At 33.7% G+C, this 12,975-nt stretch overlaps 1 protein-coding gene across 1 annotated transcript; it reads right to left on the bottom strand.

Annotated features, from left to right (window-relative positions):
• Window positions 1-4,460: 4,460 nt before the first annotated feature.
• LOC113396739 (cytochrome P450 6B6-like) lies at window positions 4,461-12,466 on the bottom strand. Its single transcript, XM_026634792.2, has 3 exons — window positions 11,337-12,466; window positions 9,587-9,840; window positions 4,461-4,667 (listed from the first exon to the last, which is right to left on the bottom strand). Exons 1-3 carry the CDS (start codon window positions 12,443-12,445, stop codon window positions 4,486-4,488), a joined length of 1,545 nt encoding a protein of 514 aa, XP_026490577.1. The 5' UTR covers window positions 12,446-12,466; the 3' UTR covers window positions 4,461-4,485.
• Window positions 12,467-12,975: the final 509 nt, after the last annotated feature.

Genomic DNA, 12,975 nt, shown 5'->3' with positions numbered 1-12,975 from the left:
GATGTTACTTAACGTTGAGTCGAATTTGCTCTTTGAATTTGTCATTCATCTCATTTCTTAAACCACGAATTTCGTCAAGAATCTTGTCCTGAATAGAATTCGGAGTACAAACATCTGGTGATTTATTAGAGCCAATAGGTGACTTTTTCTTCGTTATATGTTTTCCGTAATTAAATAATGCTTATCGCACTCTGGACATACCCACTTAGATCGTGATATCGACGTAGATTCATTATATTTCACACATTCCTGATGATAATGATTGGGGCAATTTGTAGACGAACACCTGATACGTTTCTGAGTTACCAGAATACTTCGGGGGTGTAACATTATCGGGCGATACCAAGTGATAATAAGATATGATACAAAAGTATAAATGAATCACCTTCTATATTTATTTAAATTATTTTATTTTTTGATCCACTAACGTGGTATTATTCTTATATATTCATTTTTGTACCGAGATGGCCCAGTGGTTATAGAACGCGTGCATCTTGACCGATGATATGGGGTCCAAACCCAGGCAAGCACCACTGAATTTTCATGTGCTTAATTTGTGTTTATAATTCATCTCGTGCTCGGCGGTGAAGGAAAACATCGTGAGGAAACCTGCATGTGTCTAATTTCAACGAAATTCTGCCACATGTGTATTCCACCAACCTGCATTGGAGCGTGGTGGAATATGCTCCAAACCTTCTCCTCAAAGGGAGAGGAGGCCTCAGCCCAGCAGTGGAAAATTTACAAGCTGCTAATGTAATTAATTTATAACATTTACTGATTCTCCTCTTTCGAAGAGGATAAAGTCTAAAACGTAGGCCTTAGCCAAGCGTTAGGGACTGTTTTTATTAAGACGATAAAGTTGAAGATAACTTAACCTTTCAAATAAAACAGAAGGTTTTTCAGGAGTACCTATCATGTGACATTTGTAGAGTGATCAGACTTTTTGTCAGTGATTTTGTTACAATAAATGTCGATGAAAGGACTATTGGGGCTATATGCACTATCTGTGCTTTCCATTAAGTTTCATTGTCTATGGCAAGATATTTACTTAGTTTTTCAGATATCTTCCATTGTATCTGATTCATTAGGAACAGCAATATCGATAAGATAAACAATTTAATGATTTTTGTATGAACGGTGGTGTCTGTTCTATTACAATGTATAGATTTTATGGTTTCTGTTGTCTAATACATTTTCAGTTCTATTACAAACAAATATGTTTCATCAAGTCCAAGCTTATTTTCAGAAACTTATGATTTATATATTACAACACTTACAAAAACGCTGATTTTTTTAGTACCGTCATTGCTATGAGCAACCACTGTTTAATACAAATATCATTTATCACCGTGATAATAATAGAATGACATCATGGGTATATACCCAGATAATAGAAAATAATCATAATACGCTAATTATTAAATGGCGTTTAGGAGTGATAAATTTATTATTATATAGACTTTTTTATTTTCCCTGTAAATAAATATCCGTTATTTCGTCTATTGAAGTTTTGTTTAGCTTTAAGCAAATTATGAAATGTCGTATTAATTACGCCTGAATACGTGTAACGAAACGCGCTTTATATGAAATCATAACATTAAACAATATCATCGCAATTGAAAGAAATTTCATTTGGATTCGGATTTTTTTATTAGATTTTCTGTTGTTTATATTGCTGTCGAAGCAAGTAATTTTAATATTATTAAACTGCCGACCATTATCTATAGTTATATAAGCAGTGTCACCAAGCCTATTAAAATATCTTTGAAATGGATAATTATTTCTGCACTCGTACAACAATTTCTCTACAATAATCAATAATACAATAACACATCTTTTTATTTAATTCTACCTGAATATTACTAAACAATATCTTCTTTGACTTTTTTTATTTATGTGGTACCTTCAATCTCGTAAATTTATTAAAATTAAGAGTTAGACATAATATCACTATTTTTAACCAAACTTCTTTGCATAGGTACATAAAAAAAAAAAACAACGTTCAGTCTGATAATGAAGAAAATTAAGCTTTTCATTTCTTAAGAAAAATATAGATAACTGAATTTAAATACTAAAAAGGACGCTGCCAGGAAATAATATATAACCTTCTTATTAACACTAAAGACGTTTTATTAAAGATCTTTGTTAAAATTTTCTACCTGGGTAGATCTTTCTTATATGTCCGTCAAGTAATTTACCAGTATCAATCTTAACACTTTTTTTTCTTGATCCAACGTCTCACGTAATTTAAAATTAACTTATAACCTGAAATAAAATGTTATTCTTCTTAACGTGAGTCATTGTCCTCACAGTACAGGACAAAGATGTTGAAAAAGAATACAAAAATGATAAATTCACGTTTAAACATGTTTTGTGCACGTGGTAATTCAAGAAAACTTATATGACCTAATAAAAGCACTAATCCTAAAATTAATAGATTAAAAACAGTTTATGAATGACACATTTTGAAGAATGACTACAGAATATGTATCTTTACTTAAGTTGGAGGCAAAATTCTTTGCAATAAATTTAACTAAGCTCCCATGACTAACTCATCTTCAAATTCAAAACAAACGCTCTGACCGATTATACAATTTTTTTTTAATTGTGTTTTTTAATTTTTTTTTCTGTGAGTGTATTGGATGTGAAAACATGAAGACTTACTAATTACTTAATTAGAATTATATTTGTAAATTATAATCGCAACTTTTGATACGATTTAAAAATAGAGCAAATTGGCTATTATCTATCAAGCAATTTTAATTGTTTGTTTAAAACGTGCATGTATCTTTATTTGCTCAATTTTATTTATAGATTTATGCACGTGTTCTCAATTAATTTTGAAAAACAAACTTTAAAGCTCTCAAATTCGAGTAGTATAGGAGCGGGGGCTGCGGGACGGCAAGAATAAAACATCGTCGTTCTGTTGGGCAGAAGATCTCCGTTCTCATGACACATGACTATTGCATAGTCTTATCATTGTCTAATTAACTTTATATATGGTAATAGGCTCCCATATACCAATATCAATTTAGTACAGTCCACTCTTTGATTTATTCTGTCTAGAGTAGTCACTTTTCCCAGGAAACAGGGAACTGTCCCCAACAGTCTCACTGGACATGAGTCTTTACATACATGGACATTCTCTTTGCAATTTTAACTGCGGCCTATGCGAATATAATATTTGTTGTTAACCATAAATAATGACTTAAGCTTGTAAGACCCAGTTAGAACGTAATACTTAATATTAAATATTATATTAATTTTTATTATCTGTATATTACAGACGTGTATCTGTCACTTTGTAAATTAATCATTACAATACTATTTGATCTGTCAACATGAACATTGACAGATACTAGTCATGGCGGGAAAATTAATTTTCGGTTACATATTTTTCATTGGGCATCGAGTAAAACATTATTTATTAATCTTATAAAATTAAATATATGACTGACGACCAAATTCTTACAAGTGCTTACTTTCATTCTCTGGGTTGACTGTTTAAAATTAGATTGTTAAAACTGAATTTGAACGTAACTACAATTTGATTAATAGTCTGTTGTACATACTTAATATCTACTAGGATCTAATTAGTAAATAAATATACATTGTATTTGAAATTCGCTCCAAATGTCAAACTTTTATTTTGTTGACATATATTACTTTTGTAATAAGAGATTACAAATTAATTTAATACTTAATTTGCTTCTTGACAGTTGAACACAGTTGAATTAAATTAACCCTGCAAATTTCCCACTGCTAGGCTAACGTCGCCCTTCTTTTGAGGAGATGTTTTGGAGTCTATTCCACCACGTTCCTCCATCACTGGTTGATGATCATAGTGGTCGTAGATATTCATCCACGTTTTGAAGAATTATCGACTAAATATTTAATCTAGAAAGTTGAATAACATTTAAAATCGGATAGACAATTGTGCAAGAGTGATTGGTCTTGTTTCAAATAAAACAGATACATTTTTATTGAACGTAGCGTGATAGTCCTATTGTATCGTATTTTTTTTAAACAAATATATTAATTAAATTAACATTTATTTTTAACAAAGTTTATACATGTAGCATTAAATAAACTAATTAATTACAATATTTATTATTAAACTTCTTCAACACTTAACATAAAATAATTTCTGTTTAAGCCAGTATGAAAAAGAGCAATATTTAAATCCTAGACTTATTTAGTATGAATTGCCATATCTAATATATTTTGATACAATCTTTATTTATCATTAGCTATTAACTAATTATCATTAGTTTAATATTATGTACAATTATTTTCATGAACAGAATAAAAATGTAATCTTATAGTTATTATGACAGGCTGTATAATAGGATACCTTTGCCTTTTTGAAAAAGAAAGAATAGCATTAATAAAGGTTCTTGTAAAAAGTATTTTATTAGAATTGTATAGTGTCGTTATTCTGGATACCGTATTTTTTAATCGGTAATTTAAAATTAGATTAACATACTAGTTGGCAATATTTGTTCTTCGTTTAAGGGCTAAGGGTAAACCTCCAATAATTGTCTGAACGATGAGAGAGTAAGGGTCGATGAGAGGTTTGCGAATAGTGTTACGAGATGGCAATACGGAAAACTTTCTCAAAATGGTCGCCACTCCTGCCATTGACTGCATTATACCCATTCGTTCGCCTGGAATTAAAGAAAAATAAGAATTAATACAAATATAAAAATAAATTGAATACAGATTGATAATATAAAATTTAATTATTTAAATATCTGTTTGGAACGATTTGAAGACGGTCGTTTAATTCCCAAGATGTCATCAATCACCTAAGAAGAAATTTATTAACCTTTTTGTAAAATTTATAATGAGTTTTTTATAACAATTTCTAGGATCCTCTTGTAGAAGCGTGTACATTATATAACGAAACACTTTTTAAGCCTAAGTCGAGTAACTTTCTTAAGAAGTTTATGCTTATTCCTGGTACTAATACTAAAAAATAGGGACGGCTATTATTAAATTGCGTACATAACATAATCCTTACGAACATCCGTGTAATAATTGTGTTAATTATTTCATTATCTAGATTATAATTTGATTAAAATAATTTCCGCTGCTAAAAGTTTTATCAAATATTTATGATAACAGCTAAATATAATTGTGTAACAGCCTTTTAAACACGATTGAGAAATCTTATTAAATTCATATTTATGTTTCGTCAGAATTGATAGGATAGCTTAAAATTAGAGCAATCGTATGAAAAAAACTTAAAACCCGAAATGGTCCAGTTGTATACGTGAATCTCAATCGAAAACTCAAGTATTTAAGGGTTTAAAACCTCCAACAAGCACAGTGGTGCTTGTCATTTCTCTTAATATATCGGGATTGGCGATATATACTTTGATCTAAATTTTCAAATGTTACCCAAAGTTCTAGATAAAATCACTTAGACCAATTTAAGACTACCTTTTATAGTAATATTTTTATTTCTCTCAGTCCTGGGTTTTTAAACAATGTTATGTATTTTAAAAAGTATAAATAACAATAAAGAAATTGATGACCACACAGTAACTTTATTTTGCGTAATTCGAAACTGTCACACACAATAATTGCTGACACGATTAAGTCAACATTACCTTATTAAGTAATGTTCACATGATTGAACGCGTGATTTCCATGACTAATCATGATAAAATTTAATTATTTTTTATTTAGTTTAAAATGATGTTCTCGTAATGAAATTTTGTTTATAATTAATTTACCAATTACAATGTAGATATGACGATGATATGTTACAGTTAAACCAGAAAATCTTTACGATCGTACACTTTTTTTTTATGATATCGGTAGGCGGACGAGCAAATATGTCACCTGATGGTGAGTAGTCACGACCGCCCATAGACAATGGCGCTGTAAGAAATCTTATGCATTAGCAGCCTGTAAATTTCCCACTGCTGGGCTAAAGGCCTCCTCTCCCTTTGAGGAGAAGGTTTGGAGCATATTCCACCACGCCGCTCCAATGCGGGTTGGCGGAAAAACACATGTGGCAGAGTTTCGTTGAAATTAGACACATGCAGGTTTCCTCACGATGTTTTCCTTCACCGCCGAGCACGAGATGAATTATAAACACAAATTAAGCACATGAAAAATTCAGTGGTGCCTGCCTGGGTTTGAACCCGAAATCATCGGTTAAGATGCACGCGTTCTAACCACTGGGCCATCTCGGCTCAAGAAATCTTAACCATTCCTTACCTCACCAATGCGCCACCAACCTTGGGAACTAAGATGTTACGTCCCTTGTGCCTGTAGTTACACTGGCTCACTCACCCTTCAAACCGGAGCACAACAATATTGAGGACCGTTGTGTGGCGGTAGAATATCTGATGAGTGGGTGGTATCTACCCAGACGGGCTTGCACAAAGCCCTACCACGAGAAACCTATTTTACAAGATTACGTATTTAGTACTTTTGTAGGCAGGTCTTAGCGTATTCGGGTGCCCGTGACTCAAACATGAGGCATTGTCGAACCATCGTTTTGTTTTACTCCTCTCCCTTTACTTACTTCAATTATATAATATATCTAGGGAATGCAATCCAGGTATTTGCGAAACATATTAGTCCAGCTGGATCCAGGTATATTGCGGAATCCAACAGCGTGCACTTGGACTTCGGAAATCAATCCCAATAAAGACCTAATAGATCTCATTTTCGTAATTTTCATTTTAACAAGCTCCCTTTCTTAATTGGTTTGATAATAGTTTTAGACAAATACAAAGACCATGAGAATATCCGTCCGGAAATAACATATCAGTGAGTCGTTTACTTTCTGTATTTTTTATAATTTTTCCTGGATTTATCATTTATCCATTTCTTCTCTACGATCACCTTTAGCGGTAGTTTATTAAATTATCCGCCTTTCTGCTTACTCATAACCATAGACGCGAGCGTAAATGTAGAACAAAAAATGATCATGACCATAATTCGATCCTTAAAGTTATTTTTCCGGTATTTCAGGATCCTGTGATACTGAAATTGCTTTCTGTAAATATACCCAAATCGATTTTCTGTCGTAGGTATGTTGCCCTCGTCCTTACCTAGCGGGGTCCCTAATGTGCAACGGACTTCCAGTAACATTACTAAAGAAAAATACTGTGTCCTCTTAAACCTTATTGTAATGGCGGTAATATTTGTAGGACACTGATAACGTAGTGTATATTTTATTTTCATATTAATAACGCTAGGAAATATTCAAAAATAGAACGTGTATGTAAACGTATAACGTCTTTTTAGACTATAACACACCATAGAAATGAAACCACCCAAGGCACTAAACAATATAATTACAACATTGGACCAAAAAATATAATAAGTCAAAATCAAAATATCCTTTATTCAAGTAAACTCATAAAAGCATTTTTAAATCACCGTATTGAATTAAATGAGTTACCACCGGTTCGGAAAATAGATTCTACTAACCGGCAAGAAACTCAGTAGTCATTCTTTTCCACCATTTTAATCATCTGTCATTGGCTATCAAATCTCTTTTTCATTATTGTAGTATTTTCTATTTTAAGATTAACTAATGTATAATTTGTTTATTTTTTATCAGATTTGTTTATACTTTTTTTCAATAGTGCCGTGTCCTAAATAGTTTCTTTCTTTCTTGTTCTTCTCAAGTTTGATACGTTTCGTACCGAATCGGTGACAGATTCTTGATGACCAATAAGAAAGTTTTATGCTTATACTTTGAATTTAATGTAAAAAAGTATACAAGGTTTTTGGTAATTCGAGGTATTTCCGTTAGGAGGTAATAGGGGTGACTATTTGCAATTATTTTAACCCCCATATTTTTTACATTAACAGCCTGTAAATTTCCCACTGCTGGGCTAAGGCATCTTGCAGTATATTCCACCACGCTGCTCCAATGCGGGTTGGTGGATCCACATGTGGCAGAAATTCGTTGAAATTAGACACATGCAGGTTTCATCACGATGTTTTCCTTCACCGCTGATCACGAGATGAATTATAAACATAAATTAAGCACATGAAAATTCAGGGGTGCTTGCCTGGGTTTGAACCCGTAACCATCGGTTAAGAATCACGCGTTCTAACCCCCATATGCATGACGCAAAAGTAAACCATTTTTGAGTAATCACGTTTTTCAGCTTTTTTTAAAATAAGTCAAAAATGCAACTTTGAACGATTTATTGTTTTTTTTTTTTTAATATGTCGATGCTACATTTAAATTGTGTCGTACTATACGGACTTACGGATGCAAAATTATTATCCGACTGTTTCGGATTGTTTCACTAACAGATATTAGATTATTTAAAAATTGTAAAAAAAATCGGTTGGTAACAGTAAATGTTGACTATGTTTATGGGCTATTATTTGGTTATGGTATAATCACAGAAAAAAAACAGCCATAATGCTATGCAAACTAGAATAAACATTTTTTTTTTTATTGGATTCGTTTACAGTTTCGTATAGATTTTTATTTCGTATAGAGTTAATGCTTGCTGCCTTTCAGGCAGGAGACATAACATACATATATAATTGTATTTAACTAACATGACTGTATTTTTAGATGTTGAAAAAAAATAAACTACTGAGATTCTTGCCGGATTTTCTCGGTAGAATCAACATTCCGAACCGGTGGTAGCTTAATTTAATATAGTTTGTTACATGACGATTCAAAAGTGCTTGTAAATGCCGACTTGAATAAAGTATATTTTGATTTTGATTTTTAGAATATACAATCGGCTCGATTACGGAGCTCCGTAACATCCCTCGTACAAAGACAGGAACGTCTACGGGGCTTAGCTAGTCTTAACTAATATTATAAATTCTAAAGTGACTTTGCTCGCCTGTTTGTCTGTTTGTTGTGCTAATAGGCTATTTGATAATGCGAAAAATAAAGTGTCAATTATTGTAATCAATTAAATTGAATTGAAGCTATCTGTCATAGACAATTGAATATTATATATGATTGTCTAAACTTATTATTTGATAAAAAATGACGTTTCTGTTTTTTTTTTTATATAGGCGGTCAAATGTGCCTCCTAGAGGTAAATGGCCATCGTAAGAATTTTTAACTAATCCTTACTTTACCAATGCGTTAACAACCTTGTAAACTAAGATGTCATGTGCCTTGTACCTGTGGTTACAATGGCTCACTCACCCTTCAAACCGGAACACATGCACTTACTTTGTAAATAAACCTCAAATACATATGCTATATAAGACAGTTTGTTTGTTACGCTTTGACGTCTTAACGACTCAGGCGATCTTGATATTTTGCATAGATAGTCTCAACCTAACCTTGTTTTCCTTTATCGCTGGAAAAACGCGTTACGCGTTTCCCTCACGGGAAATTAGAGGGGGGGGGACTCGCCGATAACCAGGACATCTAGTACACCGGAATACCGACAAAACAATCAGCGGTACCTTCTTCGTCTCTTCGACAGGCGTCAGAACATAACCCTACCCTAATATAACATCTGCCCGCACCCTAACCTCTGACACAACACAAGAGGCGGACATTAATTATTTGTCATTTGTGTTGTTTTTGTTTTTCTGCTCAAAAGTAACATATAAGACATCTTACCTATGCACGACCTGGGTCCATCTCCGAAGGGCATAAAAGTGCATTTCTTTATTTTGTCAATGTTGTCCGGATGAAATCTTTCAGGAATAAACTCTTCTGGGTCCTCGAAGTAATCTTCGTCAGAGGCCATGGCTTCAGTTGAGATTATCACGAGCGTGTCTTCGTCTATGGTAATATCTGTGTCTGGTATGGTGTATTTCGATGCAGCTCTCCGCAATAGAAATCCTGGTGACGGGAGAATGCGGATACTTTCCCTGGAAAATAGCAATTAATCGTTCAATGATCACGCGCTAACTCTCGTTTTGTGTTATCTGTAAAAGGGTTGTTATCGAAAAACATGGCACTGTAACCTGGCAAGGAGTTTTTGATCGAAATGTAAGTTTTTAGGACTCTTATAGACTCCACTGTCCGTCCGTCTATCTGTCCATCTGTCACCAGGCTGTATCTCATGAACCGTGATTGTTAGACAGTCAAAATTTTAAAAGAAGATGTATTTCTGTTTCAGAATAAAATTAATATTTAAGTGGGTTGCGATACAACAAACATGACTTTTTTGCCGTTTTTATAAATAATTATACGGAACCCTTCGTGCGCGAGTCCTACTCGCACTTGACCGGTTTTTTTCTATAGAGATCTATAAATATTTGCTAACTATTTTGTTGCAAGAGACATTTTACACAGAGGCTTAGAATTAGTATAGATTTTATAACTACATATTTTAAGGCATGTTTGTATCTGTAATCTGTCGTATCTAAACACAATAATGGCTGGTTGTCTTCTTGGAGTAAATAATATTTTCTTAGTAATGTGTATAATTTTAATTGCGATTTTTATATTATTAAATGTTAATTTTTTTAACAAGAAATAACTTTGATTTGTCTTTATAGGAAGGAGATTGGATAGTGAATCTTCTGATAATAATTCAGTAAATAAGTATATGACGGCGCGCGCCAAATGCGGTGCCATCTAATTGATTTATCCCGAATAAAATCGTAAGGGTTCGATTATTGGACGAGAGCGAGCCAAGCTTGCTCTGGTGGAACGTTTGACGGGCAGCGCCGCTAGATGGTTGATACTGCTAAGGCAACGGATAACAGCCCGTAATGGCGGTGTATGTCACGCGAACCGATCGCCGACGTCAATAATTGGAATCCCAGTTAATTATTCGATTTAACAATTGAAAATTATTGTACGAACGCGTGTAAAATATTACAACATTATAATTTAACGATACTAACTTTTATTTCCGGAATTAATTACAACATTCCCGCGCTCTCGTGATGACTGAAATAAATAGGATTTATATAAGGTAACAAAGATGATAACGGCGTTCCTGCCAATAGCCGAGTGCCTTCATAAAGTATATATATATATATGTTATAAAAAAAATTAAAAGTGTTTTGTTTATTCCGATTTTTTTTTAACTTAATAATATTCTTGTTACTATCTTGTACATCCTGGTATTGCTTATTATCCTGTGTAACGTCTCATTAAACTCTGTTACATTTTAAAAAAAAACTCTATTACCGATAAAAATGCACGACAGCGTTCTCTTTAAAAAAATCTGTGCATGAAAAACACTTAACCTTTACTAAAATCGTTTTTTACTTACTTTTAGAGAATCGCGCTGCTGAATATTAAACACTCATAAATAACCCAAATTTAGCACGAGTGTATTATTATAATTTTGCCTTCAATTATTTGAAGGTTTCAAACTTTATTTATAGTCTGATAAGAAATAAATACTCACTTGAAAGCCATTTCCATATATTTCATTTCCTTTACAGCTTCAAAGCAAAGCTTACCGTCGTACCTCTGTAGCACCTCGTCTACCTCTTTCTGACAGCGCTCTTGAGCCTCTGGGTGGTAAGCAAGCATGTGTAGAAGGAAACTACTAGCTGAAGAAGACGTTTCAAAGCCAGCAGCGAAGAAAATGAACACTTGGGCAGACAGCAATTGATCATCGAGTTCTAATTCAACTATTTTCGGGGTACCGTCAGGGTTACGCTTTTCCACAGATTCACCAGTTATTTTTCCCTTTTGTTTCAGTTCCAGCATCATGTCAATAAAGTCATTTCGGCCCGATGGCTTATAATTCCTCTGCCCCATGATCTGCCTAACGAGTGAAATGGTTTTATTCTGAATATCCGGTGCCAAGAAAGTGAGATTTTTGAACGTTTCTGGTGCCATTCTCTTTAAGAAAGACACAAAATGGTCTCGCTTTGTTATTCTGAAGATACTCTTGCCTAATTTTCGAAAATCTGAGTTCTCGTCGTTTAAGGCAGTTGAGTCGATTCCAAAGCCGCAAGCCCCAATGAAGTCGGTCGTGTATCTCGCCATGAGTTCTCTTATATCTACCTCTTCACCGGTCTCAGCTAAGTCATCCGCGATTTTCGCCAGTTTTTCGGTTCTTTCAACGATTAACGGGAACATGGCCTTTAACTTACCGCTTGAAAAGGTCGGTGTCAACTTCTGTCTCATAAGTTTCCACAAATCGCCATCAGCAGTGAACAGATTTCTCAGTAGAGGTTCTATCACCGTCTTATGAGGATTAAGCCCTCTTTGATGGAAATAGCGGAAATCCGTGAGGAGGATACGTTTTATGAGTTCGGGATCACGTATAAGTAGCCCGGGCCCGTTGCCCTCAAAGAATCCAACAAATCTTTCGTTAGGGTATGATCGGTACAGGGCAGCGAATCGTTCAGACACGCTGACATTGTCTATAAACATTTTCAAGTTGCTGCCAACGAAAATCAACGGCTTTTCAAACTTAACGCCTCTCTTCTCCCAATATTTAAAATTCCTCGTACCGTAAAAGTACAGAGCGATTACTATGACACCTATCAAAAGTAGTAACATTTTTTATTATAATTTTACTTTTAGTTCGCGTTACCAAAGATACGTGCAACCAAATGAACGGTTACAAAATAAGTTTGAACTTTTATCAAATTATGATATTGAAACGAAGATAATAATATTTTATCCTAATACGTTATCGAGCTTCTTATCTTTGTAGCATATTTAATATTTATCTAAGAAAATGTTGACTGGCAGAAGGGCCATCTAATGGTCAGTGATCACCACCGTCCATGGCCATTAGCACTGTAAGAAATATAAACCATCGAAAAGTTAAAAACAAACCGATACCTGATTCATATTATAGTATATTGTGTATTAATAACGAGAACACGCTTGTGAAAGACGATATGGTTAGAAAGAATGTTACTTATGAGATGACGTCCGACACAGAAGTATGGAAGAGAAAGACATTCTGCGCCGACCCCAAATAAAACTGGGATAAGGGCAGGAGGATGAATAACAGCGAGAACACGCTTCTCGCCAATAATCTGAATTCTGAAATTGCGAAGCGCAACTACATTATATATTAA

This window comes from Vanessa tameamea, chromosome 28 (assembly GCF_037043105.1).
Source record: "Vanessa tameamea isolate UH-Manoa-2023 chromosome 28, ilVanTame1 primary haplotype, whole genome shotgun sequence".
In the NCBI taxonomy this organism is placed as follows: Eukaryota; Metazoa; Arthropoda; class Insecta; order Lepidoptera; family Nymphalidae; genus Vanessa; species Vanessa tameamea.
This window is presented reverse-complemented; position numbering and strand designations above follow the sequence as displayed.

What these genes read in the sequence shown, in the direction of transcription:
- LOC113396739 (XM_026634792.2), bottom strand. Translation starts at nt 12,445, where the DNA reads ATGTTACTACTTTTGATAGGTGTCATAGTAATCGCTCTGTACTTTTAC. An exon ending in TATATGGAAATGGCTTTCAA is followed by an intron (nt 9,841 to 11,336) that starts GTGAGTATTTAT and finishes GCTATTTTCCAG; the next exon opens with GGAAAGTATCCGCATTCTCC. An exon ending in TGGACCCAGGTCGTGCATAG is followed by an intron (nt 4,668 to 9,586) that starts GTAAGATGTCTT and finishes CTTTAATTCCAG; the next exon opens with GCGAACGAATGGGTATAATG.